Source organism: Styela clava, chromosome 7, assembly GCF_964204865.1.
Source record: "Styela clava chromosome 7, kaStyClav1.hap1.2, whole genome shotgun sequence".
Lineage (NCBI taxonomy): Eukaryota > Metazoa > Chordata > Ascidiacea > Stolidobranchia > Styelidae > Styela > Styela clava.
In genome coordinates, this window is record NC_135256.1 from 12632888 (window position 1) to 12658581 (window position 25694).

General features: G+C 33.9%; 2 protein-coding genes across 2 annotated transcripts; both read right to left on the reverse strand.

Annotated features, from left to right (window-relative positions):
• Positions 1-1573: 1573 nt before the first annotated feature.
• Positions 1574-9836, reverse strand: LOC120328373 (H/ACA ribonucleoprotein complex subunit DKC1-like). Its single transcript, XM_039394836.2, has 14 exons — positions 9678-9836; positions 9094-9134; positions 8545-8726; positions 7561-7745; positions 7107-7171; positions 6072-6198; positions 5425-5699; positions 4809-4929; positions 4519-4637; positions 3950-4053; positions 3695-3770; positions 3415-3493; positions 2829-2992; positions 1574-2013 (listed from the first exon to the last, which is right to left on the reverse strand). Exons 1-14 carry the CDS (start codon positions 9781-9783, stop codon positions 1942-1944), a joined length of 1716 nt encoding a protein of 571 aa, XP_039250770.2. The 5' UTR covers positions 9784-9836; the 3' UTR covers positions 1574-1941.
• A 999-nt stretch (positions 9837-10835) lies between these two features.
• LOC120327728 (calcium-binding protein 39-like) lies at positions 10836-23916 on the reverse strand. Its single transcript, XM_039394075.2, has 9 exons — positions 23675-23916; positions 22139-22303; positions 20297-20415; positions 19921-20089; positions 18769-18894; positions 16427-16570; positions 15483-15632; positions 13859-13907; positions 10836-13730 (listed from the first exon to the last, which is right to left on the reverse strand). The coding sequence occupies exons 1-8, from the start codon at positions 23780-23782 to the stop codon at positions 13875-13877; spliced, it is 1014 nt and encodes a 337-aa protein (XP_039250009.1). The 5' UTR covers positions 23783-23916; the 3' UTR covers positions 10836-13730; positions 13859-13874.
• Between the last annotated feature and the right edge of the window lie 1778 nt (positions 23917-25694).

The window sequence follows — 25694 nt, forward strand, 5'->3', positions numbered from 1 at the left end:
AGTAATCAGCCATTCAGGCACTCCCACACAGACTCTAAAAATCTAAACTCGATCAGTAAGTATGTTGATAGGTATTTGTTTGTTAGACTCTTTCGTATGTTACGCGATATCTCACGAAAGCGAAGTTTAATCTGCTCCAAATTTTGCATGTGCATTCATCATATTTCAAACCAGAGACCAGAATCTGTTGATTTTAGTTGAATTATGTCGTACAATTAGCGAGTTAATAATTAAATTAGTGATGGGACACACGGCGTCGCTATTGAGTCCGAGCGAAGGATACACGCGCCAGATCGATAGGTCGGCGGTCTCCGATCGCTATCTCGGTTAGTCGGTTTACTCTTTTTTTTCGAAATATAGAAAAATCTATCCGAACTTAACCCTACTCACGAAACCGACTAGAAAGCAACGTTGACTTGAGGCAGTTTTGTCAGTTAATCCACGCTAGATAAGGATAATCCCGATGTAGACTATATATATAAATTCCTGGATACAGAATACGCAACATCTATCCGCAAAGTGAGGGGCAGGGACATACTTGTGATGTTCACAGAATATCGCAAGAGTGCATATAAATAGACAGGTTTTATTAGACAGGGTGCATGTGAGCGTGTGTGAAATAACTTAATAATTTTAGGTGAGTAAACACGTACCACTTCCTCTTGGCAAAACCTTCCATCTTATATTTTGTACGTTATAAACCTTATCTAAGGTTTTGTTTGCTCCCCTGATTTCATAATCAGTTTTTATTTATTCGTTTTTATCCGTCAAATGTATTGTTATGCTGATTATGGAGTCGAAATAAACTTATACATATAAGTCAAGTCGAGCGCTATTATCCAAAAAAAGCGAAGGGCGTCAACAGAAGCAGGACTGGGAAGTAAAGCTCATCATAACAGCTCAGTGTTTCATAACCTGGGTTCTTCGATGGAGATGCTCTATGGTCCGACCAGGGTCCCCTGAAAGAGTTGTACATCATGAAACCTTCCTAATACCTAGACTATTAGCAACTGTAAAGTTGCGATGTTTATATCCAGTTTTTCGTCCCCATAACCTAACAACAATGGTTCCTTTGATTACCTCACAATGATCCTTTGCGCAAAATTAGCTCCCTCTTTATAAATAGTGATGGAGTTCCTCGTTTAACTGTACAATGCCACAGGGTTCGGCATGCCCGCAAAGATTAGGAACCACCGTGATAGATGGCGCTAGAGTCGGAGCTACCAGAACGTTTAGTGGCACAAGCTCCTGAACTTCCAAATATTTGTTTAACATTTTTAATTTTGCAATAGGCTTTATGAATACAGTAAAAACTATCCTTTTCAACCTATAATTCTATTTAAATTCAATTTGTAACATTAATTTAAAAGTTACAAGTTGATCGGTAATACAGATAAAAATTAATGGTATGGAGCCGTAGCCGCTCAAAAATAGAGCTCAGGATATAGAGTTGGAGCCATTGACATTTATAATCAGCTCCACAGTCCGGATCCCAAGAGTGGAACTAACACCGCCATTACAACCACCAATGATGCACCAAATAAACGAAACAAAACTGATATGCCATCCCCAATACACAACTTAAAACAATATGGATTTAAAACGCACCACAATCATGATTGAGCTAAAAATCAATGGAACGTAATAATGGCAGTGAAACAGAAATAGATGAAAACCCAGGTAAACGTAGTCCATGTCATAAGATAAAAGTTTCATTACGAGATTCAATCGATAGCCTTTACGTTACAGGCTAATAACAACAGATCGAACTTTATCTTGTAAAACGATACATAACGCTGGTCGAAAACCATGATTTACGGTAAAAACTTGGCACAAAAAGTACATAAAGTTGAGCAATTCCGCGGGCAGTTGTTGACATGTTCATTTTGGCAACGATTCTGCTGTAAGATTTCGATTCTTCGCATGTTATCAATGTAAAGCTCATTCCTCTTCCTTGTCTTTTTTCTTTTTCTTCTTCTTTTCTTTCTTTTTCTTGTCCTTTGAATCCGGAGACTGAAACGAAAAATAACATAAAAATACGGAAGGTTATTGATTCGCAAACTAACTTAAATTAGTCTTAATGATTGGCATAGTATAAAGCAGATATGGCTAATCTGCTCTCGACTTAAATCTTTCAAATAGCTCGCGATCGACTAACCCAGGGGTTCCCAAACCAGGGGTCGCGACCCCAAATTGAGTCAAAGTGATAAGTAGGTAGGGTCGCAAACAGGTCATGGGGTCGCTGAGGTATGGTAGAGCAAATCATGTAAGATTTGACAAACCATGTTAAATTTAGCAGTTCGTACCATGGCTTACTGTAAAACAGGCCCATAAGCATCACTATATGCTTATGCTATAGAAAATGTACGTTCTTATTGTGACATCACTGTTTGGTTTTAGCTTCTTTTAATTAATACCACCACATGACCAAACTCAGAAGTACAGTGAAAGAAGCTCTAAAGTTTCATGAAAAATATATATATTGACATGGGGTCGCACTGAACGCTTGAAAGTTGTCCTTGGGGTCGTCCTGAAAAAAGCTTGGGAACCCCTGGATTAACCGGTAATAGGGTCCTACACAAAACCGAATGCGTACTGAATATACAGATAACTGCACTGCACACACCGGTTTTGCACCGGCACACACCAGAGAATATCTTGCCCTCACTCCGCCCTCTGTAGGATTCGATGTTACGATCACTGGGGTATTGCTTGCCACCAGGATGCGGTTTATGCTCATTAAAATTCAGTTACAGCAATAATCACATTCAAGCTGGTAACAGAACAAGAGATCTGAACCTGAAATCAAATGAAGATATTGATATTACCTTTATAGAACTGATATCAGTTATCGATGCACTTGTTGTATCCATATTTTCCGATGTTTGAGATATGTCTAACTTGGAGCTGTCCGCTGATTCACCCATGTCTTTTTTCTTCTTTTTCTTTTCCTTTTTCTCTTTCTTTTTCAATTTCTTCAACTCCTTGTCAGCTGCAAGACAAATTTTTAAATAATCATCAACACCTTATTAATAGAAAAATGATAACAATTAATGCAGAAACTCTTTTTAAGGCTTGATCAGTATGACATTATCCGTCAAAGTGTTTCGGAAGTCTAACATGAAAAGCATCATTTCAAGCCATGTAGCATCCCAAGTCAAATCCTTGCTATTCCATGTTATTATTAATACATATATTATGACCATTATAACAGGACTGGTTAGAAAACACTCGATGCAAATTTTTAGAAGTCTTTCTTTAATTCAGATCAAACTATCACATCAAATTTTACTTAGTAAAATAAATCACCTCCACTCAGTAGCAGAAAATAAGTGAAGTCTACTTTAGTTCTTTTGAGTGACCATACTTTTATAAAAAATATTTTATATAAAAAAAATGAGCTTAATAACTCACACGAGACGGGTTGAACAACTGCAACAGGAACAGTGTGCGGTGAGACGTCATCATCACTACTTGAATCTTCCAACTTCCTCTGTGAAATGCGCAAGTTTTAATTGAATGTTACAACGACTAAAAACAATAGTATAAAGTCTATGGAAGACATATTTTCACTGGTTATCTCAGAAACGAGGAATTACGCATCAACACATTTGAATCTGTGGGAATTAATCATCATCGATAACCACATTTAGAATATAAAAAACAATTACTTTCGAATTATAATTAAATTTACCTTTTTAGTTGGTTGCTGAATAGCAGGTTCAATCTTCACTGATGTGATAACTGTTGATGGAGTAGAATCTGGTAGACTGTAATCATAAAACCAAAAATTTATATATTGAAAGAAATCGAACCAAATATGGCTCGCTGTAAAAGTGAAGTGCGAATTTTATAGACTATGGTGGTACCCTTTTTCGCAGGCACATAATTATTTGAAACTGTTTGAGTGGAATTTCGAAAGCTAAGAAAAAATAAAACTTAAACTTACGAGAAATCCTTGTAATTCGTTGTCCAATCTTTCGGTGTTTTTTCGTTTGGTTTTCCATACTTTCCGAGCAAACCCCTTTTGATCATTTCTTTCTTTAGATTTGCCTAAAATATTTACAAGAAAACTATAACTGACAGAAATGACATATAATAAACACAATAACATCGATTTAAAAGGAAAACTAAAGTAGGAGGAAAAAAGGTTACAGTGGAGATGTAACAAGTACCATAAATATCATAATATACATGAACACAATCTCAAAGACCGGGGTAGATATTTATTACCTTTTAGTCAGGATGTCGTAATCATATAGCGCCGTTTAGAGCAATTTCCCCATTGTTAGAATCAGGTTCATAAAACCAAGATCGGATCTACCAAACCCTACCTATTTTCTACAATGGGAAATTGTTTACAGTTTGGCTATGTACCCAAGGTGCTATTCGGCCCAGCTGTGCTTTTTACAATGTATATGCATAGAATGCTTGATTGCGGGATTTAAAAAATTTGTTATCTTAAAATGAAAAACATATGGTAATAAATTAAACAAAATTATGTTGTCATCGTTTCACCTTCGGTCCCAGACCCCACTTTCTGGGGTAAGTGTCCCGTTCCATGATGACTCGTTTGATCTTAGCGACAACTCCGTGATCGCACGTCGAGATGACGGCAGTCGTCATTAGTGCAATTGCTACATAAAATACATTAATAATAGTATTGAAATAAGTGTATATAAATGAATCTATTTTTTTCAAATTTTCAAGAAAGGCCCTTCCCGTAAAATAAAAAGCTACAATATTTGAACTTGATGTTCGACTTTATGAAAAGTGGATAAACTTTTCCGCTGGATTCATAACATTACCGAGGCATACTGCTTCTCCTTTTGTGGTAATTATAACAATATCTTCATTTATTTCAATTCCATCTTCGTATCGCAAAACACCAGGCAACATAATTTTGGCACCATAGCACACAGCATTTACCTAAAACCAGAGAAAATAATAGAAAGTTATTCTTCAAAGTTTTCATACAACAAATATTCTTATTACTTATGTTTTTCTTAGTTTGCTATTATTTCCAAACTGATTCAATTGCACAAATCGCAATCTTGATACTGCAATGTAAATCCCGATTTCAATTAAGAAGAGTTTCGGTTTCAGATTTACTATTTTTCTTCAACAAGTAATTTTGATTATAAACTTATTGAGCATGACAGTCAATTTATGACAAGTCATAATTTCATTATAACTGTATCAAATATACAATACTTTTGAGTATATGAATTCATTAAAAAAATAAATTGGACAACCATTACTAAATAGTTCTGCCTTGGTGCATTACAATTAATTTCAGTATATCGCCAATGTCATTCAAAAACCTTCACGTCATGTTCAGATGCAATATTGTTTGGTTCATTATATTGATATCTAAAGCGCCTGCTTTTGTTTCCGTTGCTACATGATATGCGATTCACTTACGGCACTATCTTTCAATATTATTCTTTTGTGTGATACTAGTAATTTTTCAAGAGGGCAAATAGCCCTTCTGAGGTAACTTTCATCTTTGTGATGATCATATTGCCATTGTGCGTCCAAGACATCATGCATTGTTACAAGCCCTTCATTTTCCTGCACAATGCCAGAACGGACTCGCCTAAGCTCTTGCATTTGTCCGCCAACGCCAAGAATCAATCCAAGATGAACGCATAACGTACGAATATATGTACCAGCTTCACAGCTCACCCAAAACACACCTGAAATAATTTTATATTACAGCTTTGCTTCATTTAATACTTTTTTTCGAATGTCATATCATAATCATTATTTAATCTAATCGTGCGTTATTTAGAAATGTTTGAAAACACAGTTTGCACAATACACACAAACCAACATTGAGCAATCTGGGGTCTTCATTTCATATTGCATGTAAAACCCCGCATCAATCACAAATCAGATATATGCAGTTCTCAGGACATGCTTTATTTACAGAAGCTTATTCTTGCTATTTACATTTATTGAGAAAGAAGAATTGATATTGTAGAATCATTCAGGTGAGTTGTTCGATCTTCATTGTATAAATATATCAATGTGTATCCATTATCCAAAATTTTTAAAGAAACTCTCACCTAGTCTTCTGTCAGGATCATATTCAATCAATTTACTTTCATATATTGTGCGAACTCGCAACTGTCGTTTGACAGCAGATATTAATGGAGGTCTTTGAAATAATGCACCTGTCAATGTTTCAATCGCCTGAAAAATGAGAATATTGGTAGATGATTGCTGAAGAAGCCATGTATATTTTTAGAGGGCAGTAAAACCCTGAATTGCGCTTACAGTGATATAAATCATTTTGAAGAGGTAGATATAATAGGTTATGAACCTTGATGCTTATATTCTCACCCACTATATGCAGCATCTAATATTCATTTTATAAAGCTGTTAATATCGATTGTTTTAAATCCGAACAGTAACAGTAATCAGATACCATCAAAATCATCATTAGAATTTGAAAGCTCGATCTACTCAAATCAAAGAAATGAGAAAACGAACAATCAATGTCGGCGTCTTGACGAAATGAACAAATATTCCTCATACCATAAGAGAGAACCCCAAATTAGTAAAGGCTTAAATGGTCAAATCAGTCAAGTCACTCGGCGCACCTTCAAAGAATGGATTGACTTAGTATCATCATATTACTATATAAAAAACGGGCAGCTGGACTGCGCATTTTCAAATACCTGATGACTTTAGAATCTGATAGAATATTTTTTTGCATCGAATCTCGAAAGATATGTCATAGTACCGTATAAATCGCATATTTTGAGTTTGAAACTCAAGAAAAAAACTGCCAAACTGAGGGGTTGGCTTATACATGTATAACTCGATGGGCATCAGAATTAAGCTAAATACGAATGGGAATAAAATTACTTTTGAGTCGCATGTATGAATAAGTATGAAATATATTGTACCCTTGTACCAAAAATTTTTAAAGAAAATATACTGATGGCCAAATACATATAGATGCCACAGTAGACAGTACGTTGGTAAATTCAGTGACAAATCAATTTATCTATTTGCATATCAATGTGAGAAATATTTCCTTTTACATGCTCTATTTTTATTAATATTTCCCCTTGCTATGAATCCCAAATACTCACCCTTGTGAGTTTTACTTCATTTTCTATTGCATTGTGAAGTCTTACAATACAGACATATTCTTTACCTGGTAAAAAAACACAGAAAATATTTCTGTCAATCAAGTAAAACACTGGCGTGGCCTTCTTTTTGATTAATCATTTTAAAACCGACATCAGTAAAAAATTAGAGTGAATACATTGAAACATCACTGAATATCAGACACGAGTTGTGTCATCATATGCCGGTTAAAGAAAGAAGTTGTATAAATCGCTTTATTTTCACCACAAACAACCCTTTTTATCATTTTTTATACGTTTTTTAAATTCACTCTACAAGCAAAGCTCTGAACGAGCAGTAACATCTGGGTAAAGCTCTATTATTTCTTGAAGCTCCAGAGTTTTGCCTGATTCGCATTGCCTATCAAACTTATAAAAAATGACAATTTGTTAAAATGTGTCTGGCAAAAAAACTAACCTGCAGACTGTTGAGATTTAACAAGCCTTGTCGCTCTTTCTATACAAACAATTAGACAACCGGTTACTTTTGGATCCAACGTTCCACTGTGTCCTGTTTTCTCTACTCTTAATATTCTTCGTATCCAAGCCACAACCTCATGTGAAGATGGATTGGCTGGTTTGTCAAGATTTATAAAACCGGTTCTGCAAAGAATTTTATTGTTGAAAGGTATTCTATTATACACAGCATCAACTGTGTGCCGGTGATGAAATTCGTTTTTTTGACCAATTTCAGAAAATTAATTAAAATATAAGCAGTAGAATCAAGCTCCCAATACTTTTTCATGGGTGCTCCCGAAGTATGCGAACCAAGATGGCGGACATCGGAACGTAACATGGGTAACAGGTTAGGGTTAGGCGATAATTTTTTTCCAATTTTCCTTATTCTAGTCCTATTATCAGTTCGAAGACTAGCCAAGAGCCTCCCGTAGTATTTATACCTAACATTATGGCCTAACCCTAACCTAGTACACATATTACATTCCGATGTCCGCCATCTTGGTTCGCATACTTCAGGAGCCCCTTTTCATGTATAAAAAGTTTACAAAACCTAGGTTTCATACATTTTTCAAATATGTTCCTGACATAAAATTTATCTTAGGAAGACGTAACAATTAGGGGTCGCAATATTGGTAAAGATAAATGATAAGAATAAGTAAATAAACAAGTTTCAGAAAGACTGACATCAGGAAAAAATTAGAGTGATTATTGACTCATCAATAATAATCAGTCATCAATATTTTATCATCATTTGTCAGAATTTTGTTTTAGGAAATCAGAAATATGATTTATATTCACATTCAACTTATGATAAAGGCAAACACTACCTAAGTTTATTAATCCACTGTATTAGCAAATTAGGTTCTATGCAATACTGCAAATGCAAACAAAAAATATTTCAAATAAATGCTGACAGTAATAGAGAGTGTATAAGAATTCAGACCTAACATATTCTTGAATATCTCTTTTCAATGGTGAGCAACCAGAAGGCAGAGGTGTGTAATGATTTGTTCGCACATTCAATTTATCATAATTTTTCAAAAGCAGTGGCCACTGGGATGTGTCTAATTTAGGTGGAGGTTTCTCTTCTGATTTGACAAAAAAATCACCACTCTGTTGCAATTCCTGAAATATAATGAACTTAGTTATTTCCACCAAAATATTTGACTTTTCGCTGATCATGAATATATTCAACATATAATATGACTGAAAAAAAGGTAGCTATAATTTTAGAATTCATTAAATACAACATGAAAAATGCCTTCAAGAAAATAGATTAAATTTACTATATTTTATCATGCATCGATTCAGTTTGTCATAATGCAAAATGAACTAGTAAAATTAGGTAAAATTTTCTGTTAATAGGCTTCAAAAAAGTTGCATGGTGCGGTGCACCAGGTGCTGGATGTTGCTGATTCAGTCTGGTTTTATTGGAACCGGTGTCAGGTTGAAATATTAAAATAAGATTCATAGCAACAAATCAAGTTCATACTCCAATTGAGTGCTTCATCTTTTTCTTTTTCTTTGTGGAACCTAAAATTGATAATTGCAAATGAGAATAACAGGTAGGATGAAAAAAACAAAAATCTGAAAATGGCTATTCATAGATTCAACAACTCTTCATTTAAGGTCATAAGCCCAATAACAATAGCAGGTTCATTCATTACTCTGTCTGTCTGTTACTGTACTAGCTGCATGCCAAACAAATTTTGTATAAATTCCAGAATTCAGGGGCTGCAATATTTCTGATTCCTGTGATTCAATACCGCAATAGACTATTGGGATTCAAATCCGTCCCCAATCCGCCAATAACATAATAAAATTTGTGAGTTATGGTAATTTATTATATTACATTCATGCCCAATCAGCCAATGCTGGAAAGCTTTAAGACTAGTCTATGAAACAGAGAAATACGAATTGAGTTTGGATAAACTGTGTGTGGTTTGACAAACCAGCATACAGACATTAGATACAGGCATACAGTTGGTTTCAATATCTCAGGGCAGTTAATCTCACTCAATAAAAAAAGTAAAAGCTAGTAAATGATAGACATGTAATTATTATATATGAACTTACCATTCTGCGAGACATCTGTTGAAGACATGACTAAATCTACGAAAACAGTCAGACGTCGATCGCCGCAATGAAATATTTTCCACGTGCAAAATTGTCGTGTGCACATGTTTTACACCAAGGCGCATGCGCCGTGTCACGCGTGGTCGACCTCGGCGGCAAGTCTCGAGGTTTTTGAGCAGGTTTTGAGTAAAGAAATAATCAGCAATCAGCAATTTATTTTTTCACCATGCTGAATATGCACACTCACAAATTATATATAAAAAATAGCATTCCAGGGTGAGGGGGGAACGGGAAACCAAAATATGGTTATCCAGCAGGGGTACCCAAAAAAGTCCAACAGAACATGAGTAAAACGTCGAACAATATATGAAATACAATAAAAAACACTAAGCACGCCTAGGCGACCTGGTATATCCCGCAGTCGTGTGTTTCCACCAACGACTAACTATATAAAAACGAATCCTAGCACCATATTTTACAGACCATAAGGCCGTATTCAGTTAACTATGATAAGGCGCGCGTAAATAGGTCGCATCGCGCTGCAAGACACACCGGCTATTGAAGCTATACCGGTTTTGGGTGTAAGCCTGGGGAATAAAGCACTTGACTACCTGATACATATATTGGGCGCACGATCGATTTTTGAGATAAAAATGAGATATAAAGTGCATATTAATATAAAATACAGTATAAATTTGGGAGAAGATGGAAAGGGCCCACAGGCCACAGCCCCCGATCAACATTAGTTTCCCGCGCTGTTTGCTAGACTCATGACATCCAGTCAAAAAGGTATGAAAAAAATTAATCATATTAACAGCAAGCGCAACTCTAATAATATTCACAAGTTTTCAGAGATTCTCGCTTGAATAGTGCGATCTATCATATATTGTTTAATTTATCAGCCATCAGCTTTGTTTTCGAATTTTTTAGATTGCTTCATAGTCACCTAGTCTATCCCTAAACATTGTTTGGACTGTCTCATACTCATCAACTCTGCATTACTATCAGAACACCTCAATGATCAGAACAGATTAAAAGTAGGGAACATAGAGAGTTGGGTGTGCACTGCAATTTTACAGGCACAATCGCAGACAGCTTATCCTTATAATCTGCAGTTCACGACATCAGTTGGAACATATCTACATTGAAAACAACAGATTCTTTCTGCGATATTTTACTTCTTCATTCATAAATACACAATCAACAACATTCAAACAAAGTGTGAAAACAGTCATTTAGCCAACAGCATACTACAAAAGCATTAGCGACTTCAACACCAGAAACTGAAATCAATGAAGATGTTTTAAATGTTCATTCATATAGACAACCTCAGGATGAATCAAATACCTATATGAAACAAATGACTTCTAACATAGATATACTCCTCAAGTTTTATCAGTAAAAAAAAATTGCCTAGCGAAATGAGGGGTATCGAAAAAACAACCTTGTTGTCAATCATCTGGATTTCTGGAAAGTGCGTTCAGGTCCAGGTCATTAAAGGCTTGATTTTGAAGGGAGGTATGGCTTTAATTGAATCAAGATTACTACTGGAAGAATTGGGCTCTTTTAGAAAATCATCAATAAACAAATGATTGACTACATCCATAATAATTTATTGGACTAAATAATATTAGACCGGTTGTTATGAATAAAAATCAATATTCTAAAGCGAACAGCTTATCAAAGTATGGCACAGTCACTTTTTCTATATCATGAAAATTGTTTTGTAATTATGGTATCTATGAAGAAGAATTTGAAAATTTCAGTGAGAAGTTTTGATCAGCGAAGTCACTCAAGCCTTGATATCAAGCAGTCAGACTACAATTTTAATAGGACATAAATAAATTGAAATATGATATTATACTAAATTTTTTTATAAAACTTAACCTAGCATGTCTCAGATGTCACGCAGCTAGGTTACAGAAATTGCATACAACAAATAGTAAATTGGATCGAAACATTGTTTCTTTATATATACAAGTTGTTATAAAATTGAATATGGAATTGGATCTTTCTCAAGGTATTGAAATAAACCAATTTCTAATATAAAACCTAAAGCAAATATACATTAGTTCAATATAGATGTAGCCTTACAAATGTTTTCATTATTGGAAAAGAAAAAAGCAACTGTGTGTATCACCTTAATATATCACATACAGTGCATTTATTCATGTGCAGTAGTATGGCAAAAATTATAGGGGGGAAAACTATATAATGTGATAACCTTTGCACTTATTTTACAAATCAGGGGAAATAATTCACTCACCACTCAAAAATATAAAATGCCCTGCCTTGTATACGAGTTGATACTAACCATTACAAGATTGGCAGTTCATTACTGGATAAACATGTCATAAAAATAAAATAACACACTATGACTGGAAAATGCTATACAACTTTTGATTGTAATTGAGTGAGATGAAATGATTGCAATAAAGACTGCAATGCTTTGGCCTAGAAAAATTTTCCCATTTTTCATTCTATATTATTCCTAAACGACATAAGCGAATTTAAATTTGTATACGTCTCCATGCATTCCCACATTCTAAATTTTGATACATACTCCTAAATCATGAAGTTAATTCACTAATGGATAATACAAATAAGTCTGCCATCTTGGTGAAGTTAAGGGTGACTGTGGTTATTCATAGAATGGAACAAAAAATTTTAATGAAACTAAGATTTCAAATAGATGGAAATATAAATTCATCTTTACATAAAGTGATATTCATTATACTAGCAGTCAGAAAGGCGAAAAAATAAATACGTGAAATTCACTAATTTGACTAATTATTATTAACAAAGAAATAATGTAAATAAACAAAACAAGCATAGAATTAAAGCATGAATAAACAATTTATTACCAATCACATAGTAGACTGAATGTAATAGTTACGATAATAGACTTGTGAAATAAACAAATTTGACAGAAAAATAATATTTGTTGTTAAATTTAATTTTGTCACTTCAAATATTCTGTATGCATCAATATAAACCATAAGGAGAGCACGCAATATACATTGAAAGATCCAAGTTCAAATCTTTTTGATTAGATTACAATTTTACAGATAATTTTTGTCATGGTACTGGCATATTTTCATGAATCACATTTTCACATTTTTCAAGCACTGAGCACAACCTTAAAAAAAGTTATTCATATAAACAATGCACAGGAATTTAAAAGAGAAATGGTCTAAAAAGATGGCAACAAGCAGTAAAGTCACTCTTATCTTGCATTAATTAAGTTGAAAATCTATTCATATTATTTTAAGACATTCCATTATACAGGTGAGCTCACAGCATATGGACGATGACACAATGCCTTAAGGCTTTCAAGTCTATCATATAGATATAAAGCACTGTCATTTCAAAAAAGTGGCAACAATAAATATCGGGACAACCATTAACAAACAGAGAAATTTTCATGAGTCAGTTAAAGTAAACAATGTTAGCGCATGTGATTAACCATAATAGTTAGTTGGGCTACTGAGAAATGTATTATGCTGTTCCTCTCTACATATTAAGTACATATTAAGTAGCACTCATTACATTAAGTAAACTTCAAAAATTATTCACCACAAGATGCGTTCTGCGGGCCTGCTATATATTTGATTGGCTTTCTGATTCTATTCAAGCAGATAATTGTAAATGAGTTAAGTGTATGATATCTATTACGAATATAGCAGCAAATACTTGAAGCCAGATTATAAAAGAAAAATAATAACACCAAAACACTCAAATGAAATGAAAACAAAGTAGTTCTACTATTTCTGGCTAAATTCAATAAGTTTTAATAATATAAAATGTAATAAAGACTCGATTTTGCATTGAAATAATATATCAACAAAAGAACAGTTGAATCCTACTGCATCAGATGAGTCTTATGTTAGCATCTTTGCCAATCAAATCAAGAACACAATTCACTTGCGTAATATACTGTACATCAGCAGAGATTTGTTCCAATTTATGACAGCTGTCATTCTACCTGGATTCCATGATATCGAACTCATGTATTATTTCAGTGTTTTTATTCGCACCATTTACCTGTATTCTCTGGGATAGAAACAATATCCCTTGTTGAATGCAGTAATATGACGAATTGCTTTTTTACACAGAGTGATAAAGAATTGTTACATCTATATGGAAGAGGGTAACATATCATAATTACTCTTGCATATTACCTGTGGTATTGGTTGCTCAACATTCAGCTACTGGTTTCAGTTCTTTTATCTGTAGATCAAAATAGAATTATCATAGAAAAAAAGCAGGCACATATGGAAAGAAAAAATAGTTGATCTCATACCGGAAAGTCAGTTGAACTAACACTAATAACAAGAGACCTATGCTCAAATATATGGACATGTAGCCCCACCCAATGGCAATAATTTTGATGACGTCATAGCAAAAAAAAAAGTAATAGCCCTCTGAAGAAAATTTTTATCTTTAACCACTGAAAATTTCAAAGCAATTGGTCCAGTAATCAAAGAGAAAAGCGACTTTTTAAAAACATGTCAAAGAACAAGAACAACAACAACAACAACATAATATTGAAACAATCGTTATGTCCACTTCGTGTCCATCAAGTGTGTGATCACTCAAGGGGTCATGAAATAAAGTTTTTATAATCACTAGGGCTGGGAATTTCAGGGAAAACACTAACCGTTAACCGGGTTAATTTGACCGGTTAACTGCAGCGTGACGTTTGATGTAATGATTTATAATTTTAGTTTGTTTCGTCACAATGGTTACAAAGCAATTTCGGGGGATTTTATCCCGGCATTTCTCAAAATTATTCACAAATGGAGATTCGGACGTATGGAAGTAAAACCCGAATCCGTTATTAAATGTCATTTATGTGACAAATTTTCAGTTTTTGACATGCATAATCTACTCTGAAAACAACAGCATCAACTGCGCACTTGTTGGTTGACAATTGACATCGAATATACGATTTTACAATAAAATCGTGAACAATAATATTTCGATCGAAAACTGATTCTGAATTTATCATGGTCAAATTTTCATAAACAGCAATCTTGGTACTTCAATTATTTTTCTCATTCATTGGGTCCGTGCCAATACAGTTAGTGATATTCTTTTGAATTAAACGCCACAAAAAGATAAAGATGATTTGTACCTGAGATGTCAGTTAGCGGTTAAAATAAATCGTAACCGTTAATCTAAAATCGGTTAACTATACCCAGCCCTAATGATCACATCTTATATACTTCATGACAGCATCTTGAACCCAAAGGTGCAAAATATTTTCCGACATTAGACATTCTTAATTCAGAACAGGTGAACATGAACAATCTATTTTTGTTGGGAGATTTCTTTGCCAGTATGGAGGCCTATAGGAGATGATTCATATGCTAGATCAGTTATGGGCAAACTCCGGCCTGTGAGCAAAATTCGGCCCGCTAACGCATTTTAAGCACCTGATCCCCCACCATTGGAGGAAGTTGGAAAAATTTCCTATCTAGAACCATACACAAAATTTACATTTCTTTATTTAAAATATCTAAACTATGAATTGTCAAAATAATAATTCCCACTCCAAGTTCAACAATGTTAGCCACCATTAAATTTGACACTATGAATGCAAATGGGAATAGTAATTGTGACAGCACAGTCAATATCTGAATGCGACCTCTAGTAAAATAAATATTCCTAATACAGCCCTTGCCAAATAAAAACATTGCCCACCATTACGGTAGACTTTTTTCACATCAATTCAAGTTAACTGTTGATTGCTGAACTCTCTACTAAGGGATGAGAGATAAATGAGAAACATCACATTGATACCTGTTTTATCAGATATGCTTTTTCGTCATTAAACTGGTCATCGTCAGTCCGATCACTGTGAAACTTTGGAAGAAACTCAAGAAGTTTTTGTTGGTTTTTTATTAAAATATCAAGAATTGGTTGCGATTTCTTTGGGTTTGCAACAAAAACCTAGAAAACAAACGTTACAAATGATGGCAACATAATATAATAGACCGCAGTACTAATTTAAGGTATAAATGTCGATGATATCAAAAATAAGGATGATATTTTCGATTTATAAATAATCCATTATTATGTTTGATTTAATCTCACCACTAGAAAAACTAAATATATACTGTACATTTGTCTTATAGTTCCATCTGGAGGCCAATCCCATCAAGTATTTGGGATCAAGTGCCTTATAGCTAGTAAAATATAGACAATATAACTGTAGCCTAACCAAAAATATTTTCAATTTGTCATCCATTAAAATATTGCCCAGTTTTAAATTAGAACTCGATTATCTATTGTCCACCACATCACTAGTAAACAAATACGGTAGGTTAAGCTAAATACTTGATAGATTAGGCTAGGGGGGTTGGGGGGAAAGGCAGCCTGATGCCACAACCCAGCCCGCCAAGTTGTTTAGTCTCGCTCTTGTGAACACTCAGAATTTTTCATATTTAAGCGTAAAATCCTAATTGTTGTGTATATAAAAAAACTAAATTTTTTGCATGGCACAGCTACATGTCCGAAGTTGGTTATACGGCCCGCGCCCACCCCTGGATTAGGTATGTTATGTTGCACACCTCTGGATTAGGCTATATATATATATAAATGGAAAGATTCCACTCAACACAGTAGCTCTTTACATATCAATGGCTACCTATTTTAGGTCTTGTTTAAGACTTGTTAAGAGAGAGAAGAAAAGACCTAACAAAAATGAAATATACAATAAAATTAGTTCAAATAATAATCAGAACCTTGAACACATGAAAAGCTTCGAACTGTATATTTTTGCTTCTGTCTCTCAAACAATTCATGATAAGTTTGAGGTTGTCAGGGCTGCTTATATATCTTGTCATAATTGTGAAGTTATGACGATCAAGTAGTAGTTCTCCAAGAAGCTAAAAATAATAAATTTATATATTAATAGGATTCAGAAATAATATTAATGAATAAAGAATAACACTTCTAACAAGAGGAGGAAATAATTTATTCATATCGCAAACTATCCCATATTATTGTGGGCTTCCATCAACACAAAAGGGCGAAACTTGAAAAATTGAGTAAGAAAATGTAGAAAAATGAGTTTTTACTTATTAAACGCCGGTAAGTTTTTATTTAAATGAATTGATGAAATTTCTTGAAACTATGATTTTGTTTCTTGGCAATATTTTCAAATAATTTTTTTTTAAATTCAACACCCGCCCTTTTGTTTTGAAACCCTGATTGCCAGTGCCATCCCCTATGAAACGAATAGACAGTTTAATATTTTAAATGCATAAATATAGTTTATTATTTTGAAACCAGATTACCAGAAATTGGAGTCAATCTTACATTATAAGGGTCACCTAGTTCGAAACATAATAATGAAGTATGCAGCTTCATGGATAAAAGCTATAATTATGTGCATATGTTGTTAGTTTTGGGTACAAACATCAATGCTACCATGGCTTTTTATTCAGTTTTACTAAAACAAAATTTTAAAAATTTATTTTAAGTAGAACTAGTAATGAATATTGTGACTGAATATAAAACGAGAATATCGGTCAGAGACCGAAGACTTATCGCTCAAAATGTAGGGGATCCCCCAAAACAGAAACTGCGGTTTCGATTCGAAAAATTCTGCAAACCCGAACTGGATTGTTTTGAATAATTTTCAGCCAATATCAAAAATGTAGGAAACAATGGCCAACTCCCCATGTCATTGCCAAAATACTACTCGAGGAAATACTTTTATGAAGAATTCTGTAAATCCGAACTGGTTGTTTCGATTAGTTTCCAGCCAATAGCCTATTTACCAATCCTATATTTTGTATCAAATACAACGGCGCTAACCCGGGTTGCGACGATTATTCAAACACAGCCTAGTGATATTTTAGTGAGGAATTCTGCAACCCCGAACCTGATGGAGGGATATGGACATTGCTTAAACTTTGAAGAGTAATTATAAGTAACGAGATACGATCTCGCGGCGTGTATCCTTCGCTCTGACTCAATAGCGTGGAAAATTCCTTGAAGGAAACTTGTGCATCGCGACGACATCAAAGTTACAAGAGAGATATAGACAATGCTTAAAGATTATTCACGAGATACGATCTGGTGGTGTGTATCCTTCGCTCTGACTCACTAGTGTGAAAACTTGCGCATCGGACACGCACACACACATTCAGCGCGTCTCGAAAATCTCTCGCTTTGTAAATATCCAGATCTCTTCATCACTAATTAAATAATAACTCGCTATTTATACGACATAATTCATCCAAAATCAATAGGCTACTGGTCCGAGATATGATGAATGCACATGATTATTCAAACACAGCCTAGCGATATTTTAGTGAGGAATTCTGCAACCCCGAACCTGATAGAGGGATATGGACATTGCTTAAACTTTGAAGAGTAATTATAAGTAACGAGATACGATCTCGCGGTGTGTATCCTTCGCTCTGACTCAATAGCGTGGAAAATTCCCTGAAGGAAACTTGCGCATCGCGACGACATCAAAGTTACAAGAGAGATATAGACAATGCTTAAAGATTATTCACGAGATACGATCTGGTGGTGTGTATCCTTCGCTCTGACTCACTAGTGTGAAAACTTGCGCATCGGACACGCACACACACATTCAGCGCGTCTCGAAAATCTCTCACTTTGTAAATATCCAGATCTCTTCATCACTAATTAAATAATAACTCGCTATTTATACGACATAATTCATCCAAAATCAATAGGCTACTGGTCCGAGATATGATGAATGCACATGCAAAATTTGGAGCAGATTCAACCACGCCTTCGTGAGATATCGCGTGCATCTAACACACAGGCAGACAAATACCTATCAACATACTTACCGATCTTAAGATCGATAAGTAATGAGTTTCATAACTAGATTTGAATATTCGACCATGATATTTATAGAAGCAAAAATTTCAAAATTAAATCTCAAATTCGGCAAAAAGAAAATGCAAATTATGTTGGTGGCTGATTGCGTGTTTGCACATTATTGTTTTCCGTGATCATAGAAACCAAATAGCTATATTATATTCATTCATAATACATAATTTTCATGTGATGTCAAAGTCAGAAATTACGAATATTTCACCTTCAAAGACTGTCTCCTTGTTACATAGTTTTCGGAATTCAGTAACTTGGTGTACCTCTCAAAAAACTTGTCGTAATTTGAATCTAAAAATTCGACGCACAATATCTTGTATCTGGTAAGAAGGTCCTGAAAGTCAAACAACAATAGATATATTAGGAATAGAAAGTCCATTAACAAAAGATCACAATGAAGATAATGGAGCAATGCTAAGCTACTTTCTAAAATGTTTGACCAATTCACTGTATATAGTTTGTACCCAGGTGATTTGGAACAAATTCTAGAAAAAACACAACTTTTATGCAAAGCGGCCTAGATTACTGAAACTTTTGGGTACAATCATAAACAAATGGAAGTCCTAGTGATAAATAAATTTTCTTCACTTTCGAGGCAGTAATGAAGAAATTTATGGATTCTGTTTCTTAGAAGGTTCACTCAGTACAAATATAACATTTATTAAGTGATTCCAGTAGCATACCCACATGAACATTTTTATGAAATACTCTGCTCTGAGCAAGGCGGTGCACAAGCTACCACATTACAAACAGAAGCTATTGAATGGAAACATTCACCTTTCTTGAAAGTAAGCAAAACAGCTTTGTAAAATAAGCTTTGATAATGCCTCTAAAAAAGTGGTCACAACATACCATTACATTAGAAGATTTATTAAACCAGTATGAGGCTATAATTAATTAGTGTTGTACAAATATTAAATTCAATTGACTTTTGTGCGAAAGCAAACAAATTTGATCGAAGTTCCTCCTTTGATGATGGTATATTATGGGTTCTAAAACAGCAAACACCCTTTGAAGAAGGAAATCATAGTAGCGCTTCTACCAAGGTCCAAGGCTATAGATAGACATGCTGATGTGTATACGAGTAAGCTATCAGGCTGGAAAGACTGAATTCATTCCGGGATAGTATACCTGATTTAATAAACTTTGTTAGATGCTATTCCATGAGAAGACTTCTGAACTGAACACCTTATGTTATAAGTATTGTCAAAAAAAATATTGAGCATAAGTGTTATTCAGATTATATGGTCTAACCCAGCACTAAGTAGTATTACAAACTTCATATTACAATCAACTACATAAGCTTTTAATCTGAACTGAAACTTCTGAAATAAGAATGAAATAATTTGGTAACATTTACCTTAAATGTAGAGAATGCATCAGAAGCAATATCAAAAGTCGAAACTTCAACATAATTGAAGAACTTATAGAATAAATCGGAATCGAGAACAAGTTTTGCAAGGGGTTCATGACGAAGGCATTCTCTCAACATCTGACCACATTGAAGTGCAATGTCTGGAGATTCATATCTGAAATGTAATCAGCATTTTTGTATGTGGAATAAAGCATACATTCTCACTACTCCCTAAATTGATAACAAAGGTGATACAAAAGCAATCCGAATAAAATCATGGCCTAACCCTAACCTGGTACACATACTATGGGAGTACTGTTTCATCTGTGGTCCATCAAATGGTTAGTGTAAAAACAGAAGCAATAAAACAAATAATACTTACCCATCAATAAGCGAAGTAACAATTGTTGTGTTGGATAATATATATTCGACTGTTGGAGTTCTGGTGCCAATCTGGCGGCGAAGTAAATTGTTAAATATCTGTGTAGTATCTTTCTTTCCCTTTAAAATAAAATTTCTGTGGTGAGAGTGACGTGAACTAAAGCTATAGAGTAGCTATGCCAAATAAACAATTTAAAAATGCAACTTAATTTTTTTTTGCATATTTTGTTACGAATTCTCATTTTAATAAATTTATTAAACGAAAACTACCAAGATTTTTATACAGTACAGAATTTTTCTATCTCATGCAAATTGTAACTGTTGTATTGGATTTATTTAACAATTGTCCAACTGACCGTTTTGTTTTATTATAATGTTATTTATTATGTGGTTATATAATACCACATGCTTTCCCACTGTTTTAACCAGAGAATAAATTTCCTTTGGATATCCATGATATAGCAAACCTATACAAATCATTTCTCAATAAAGTTATTCAACCAGTTTAGATGAATAATATTAGAAATACAATAAATGATTATACTGTAGTATACTCTCTGTGTAAATGTGTATGAGCAATAAGCAAGAAAAGGGGTCACCACTCACAAGATAATTAAAATTATAAAAAGGGTTGTGTAATAAGGAAGGTTGAAAAGAATGGTCTGACACATCACACAAGTCTGTGTGTTGAACAATCAGTGAATTTATTGGCATTGTTAGTAAGGAAACGTCTTGTGTCAATAACAAATAGAAGTCGTATAGGAAAATCCCCAAAGAGTTTAGGCGAATAATGACTGAATCCAACTTATAGTGACATTTACAATGATAAACAAACATGAATCATTATCATATGTTATGATCCATTAGTGTCCCATATCGCCCTAGCCATATAAAATCCAGATATTTACTAAACTTTGTCATATTTGAATTTTTATTTCTACTTAACCATTACTTTTACAGCCTATAGTTTGAAGGGCTAACGTCATTGTCTGGTAATCATTGACTTAGTGTATATATATTGATAAAAAGCGGGCGTTGGTAATGAATTTGACATTTAACAATGAAGAATAAGAAATTAGAAAGAGAATATTCAGTCCAAACTAAAATTGACATTCCCCAATTTAAACTAGAATTTATTTTTGGAAAACAGTGTTGCATGATGGTGATAATATAATGATTGTTGCTTAAGCAGGATTTATGTGGTAATACCCTTCATGTGACCTAATTATTGAAATAATAATGAACAAAAAGGAATATAAACATGAAATAACTACCGGTAGGACATATGTAGCACATGTACAGGTTCATATACAGCCGGGCCTTCCTGAAGAGAGTATAATGTTAAGGTTAATGTCTCATAGATCTTTTTGTAATCATTATAAATTTAAATAACCAAACTTTTTATTTGAGCATGAAGGTCTGTAGGCGCTCGAATACCCTGAGGGTTTTCAATCACATTAAGGTTTATTATGTGAGGGAAAATTGCTGGACCCCTTAAGATAACCCCAAGTAGAGTTGGGCTTCATTTGACATTTAATGAAAACATGCATTGGAACAAATCAGATAAGCTCTCCTACCAGCTTATCCTACATCGAAAAAATGGAAAAATTCCATTCTATCCGGACCGGAGGGAAAATAGAACTTCAAACAATTTTGTGCTACTTACCATTGAACTTTAAAAGATCAATACCCCTAAGTACTAACATACAAAGCAATCGAATGGGTGAAGTTTCCATGTATAAGTGAAAATGCCTTGCGAGTAAAGCTGACCTTGGTTGAAAAAGGCATAAAAAACAGTCCATTGCTGACATACAAGAGTATAACAATAATACTTAACATATACCTCGAAATCAATAAGATGCAGATAGTTAATCATTTTAAATAGTAAATGATTGTTGTAAGCTTCTTGCGCGAGCTGAGCAACAATCTCAGCATTTGGTTCATGATTTTCAGTTCCATGTAAGATCATCTTCATAGCTTGCAATTGTTTAAGAACATCTTCAGAAGCCTGAAACATTGAAATAAAATTTGTTTCCTACTTTATATTGAGTTAGTGGTTCCCGAACTTTCAAAACTCCTCAAACTTTCAATAAATATTAACATTGAATTATGACAAGGAAAAAAAGAATAAATTTTTCACGTAATGAATTGATATTTCATAACATAGGTAATTAAAAATATGTTGTAATGCACAGTATGACAAATGCTGCAAAAAGTGAAAACATTTAGCTGAATGTAGCAAATAGTTATGAACAGATTACAAAATGAGAAACTTTTGATAACAAATTGTGAAATAGTTCAATGTAATGCTATTCAATACAATTATGCACTGTTACAAAAAGACACTGTTGATAACACTGAGAAAAAAAGCTGGACACAATTGTTAAATCTTCCATAAAGTTGGCACAAGTAATGGATGATAATGGTCTACTTATAGGTATAGAGACAAACTCAAATGTTATTTAAAAATTGAGCATGTAATTGATTGAAATTTTAAGCATTTATTATTATTTATATTTCAATCATTCAAAAGACCTCCATTTTGAATTAGGAATAAACTTGATGAACAAATCACAAACATGAATGATATTATATTCATATATAAAATGAATCCACTGTAATAATGAGTATGAATCCACTGTAATAATAAGGATTTCAATTCAATGCTTCTGGTTAAGAATGGCAACTTTTAATATTATAAGACTGTGCATTTGCCCCTGTGGTTGACTCATGAGCTGTCACTGTTATTAATAAATCAATTTCCTCTAAAAAATTCCATGTTTTCAAGTTGATACGTGACCAGACTCAGTCTCCAAAAAAATTAATTATTAATCAATATAAATAGTTTTAATAACTATTATATTTTATTAATGGAACAGTATATATATGAAAGTCTGAAGCACTTAAATCAATAAACAACAATCCTTAGAGTGAGAAGTTAAGTTGCATTTACAGAAACTACAGTACGTTTCATGATGTAGAAAATAATTTATATGGTACAATTTACAATTTCATGGCATATTTTAAATAGTTCATATTCAATCGAACAAATGTATGATAATCTACTGTCAAGAAAAGTGGGTACTCCCGTAGTATGTGTACCAGGTTAGCCCATAAGTTTATTCAGATTTCCCTTCTTTTAGTTCTATTACGAGTTCGGGAACTGTCTGTGTTAACAAGTGAATACATACACCCTCTGCCCATAGGTTTCAGTACCTTTACACAACTTGATGTAAAGTAGGCAAACAAAATTAGTTACCTCCATATTGATACACACACTTCTGGAGCGCCGAAAAGTGTGTATTGATTTTTATACCTTTTCAAAATAATAACTGCAATATGGTATTTTCCAAAAAAGCAATCAACAGATAAAACAGACCTTTTCTGCCTTTTTTTCTCCTTTGTGTTTATCTAGCAATGTCAAAGATGCCACAAGACTTTTCACCACCTCTGCCGGACTTTTTTGTGACTTCTTGAATAGAGACATGATGACAATGCTACCTTCCCACCACTCACAGAGGCAATTGTAATAGATGTATTGTAGCAACCAGGTTTATCCGTGTTCCCAAGTATTAATAGATCTCACAAAACACTTAATAAAAGAAAGAAAAAAATTATATATTCACTCTGAATGGTGCACAAATGCTGAACAGTGGGACAACCAAATTACAACCAGGCATTAAATATTTTCAACAGTAATTATTAGTAAATTATAAGGATTTTCAACATATGAAAATAGGACAGCGAATATGGACCCAGTAGCTTAGTATCAGTTGCAAAGTACAAAAACCTGTTACCATTTTTTCTAAAATTCATTTTTTAATAACATACAACAAAGGAGTGTATATAGAACGACTTGCTACAAATAACTTAGTCAAACATTTACAGCTCTGCTATCTAAAGAGAGTCCCACATAAAAAGGAAGAGCGGTTATATTACAGTAACTACAACATAATAAAATGGGAAATGAATTATTTTGTCAACATTTAGACATTTAAGAAGCAATAAGATTATACAATGCCTGAATGCTACACTGTGAAACATTGGATTCAAAATTCACCTTTTGTATTTAACATAATATTCAATCAATTAAATGAAAAGCTGGGAATTATTAAATTCATATTTAAAAAGCGTGAAGTGCCTTGAAAATGCAGTAGATAGATTAGCAACAGTAAAAATATTATTTAAAAAAAAAAACACTGTGATTTAGGTTGAACACAATTAGATTGAAATTGAAAGACAGTTTGAATTTTCGTAGTTGTTATGGATTGAATATTATGCTACAAGAAAAGTTACTATAGGCTATTTTAACCAATGCACAAAAGTGGCGACCGCTCAAAAGCCTCTGCAGGGTAATTTGAGATTCCGATGTTGATGTGATTTTACTAGGCTACTCATCTTATTGGCAGGTTATACGCGAAAAGCCATTTTTTCAGGCTTAAAAACGGGCCTCTTCTTATTCACCGGGTAGATTTAATCGCCGGGAAATACGATATATGGTTGCACTATGGGTGAGCAGCAAATGGCATGTCTATTCAATCTACCGAAAGAACAGCAGCACAATGTAACAACCATGAATTTAGTTTCGTAACTGAGGGGAAGAGAGAGCAACATAATCAAAAAGCCTTGTCATAGTTGTTAATCTTGCCCTGGGAGAGCGTTCTGCTTTTCCTTTAAACAACGGGCCAAGGTAAGACAGATCAGGAAGCACACAAAAATCATAATTATTTAAACCCAGGTCTGTTATAGAACAAGTACAGAATTACTTTTGGTGGCCATGTCCTAACAATTTTATTTTTGCATATGTCTGTATGTCATTCCCTATCCCCATCTTACTGAGTTATCCAAAAATTGTTTCATCAAGACCAGGTACAGCAGTAAGATGCACAATACTGCAATTATATTTTAGTATTAGTGAAGCAGCAACTCTGGTCTGATGTTTGAATGTTATTTCATATTGTATCTTTTCCAGTTATTTGTAAATGCAGGTACCATAAACTTTCAACCAACATCCAGACATCCCACAAGATGAAAAGCAAATGCAAGTCCAGAAGCCGATTGATCACAAGGTTACAGGGCTAGGGCATGATACGGTATCGTATAGATCAGGGGTGGGCAAGGTTTTTGAACCAGGGGCCAAAAATTTTGCCCACTTAGACTATCGAGCCATGTGAGTGTGGCGTAAAAAGTTACATTTTATGAACAATATTTACAGTGTTAGAAAGCAAAGGTGGAAAACAATAAGCCTCGTGCCAAAGCTATATTTAATTGCAATCTCAACAAATTCCTTGGGGTACTTTTTGGCTGAAACATCAAAATTTTATTTCATTTTGGTTGTGGCAGCACCAGGCGAGTCAGATTGAATTACCCAGCGGGCCGGATTTGGACCGCAGGCCGTA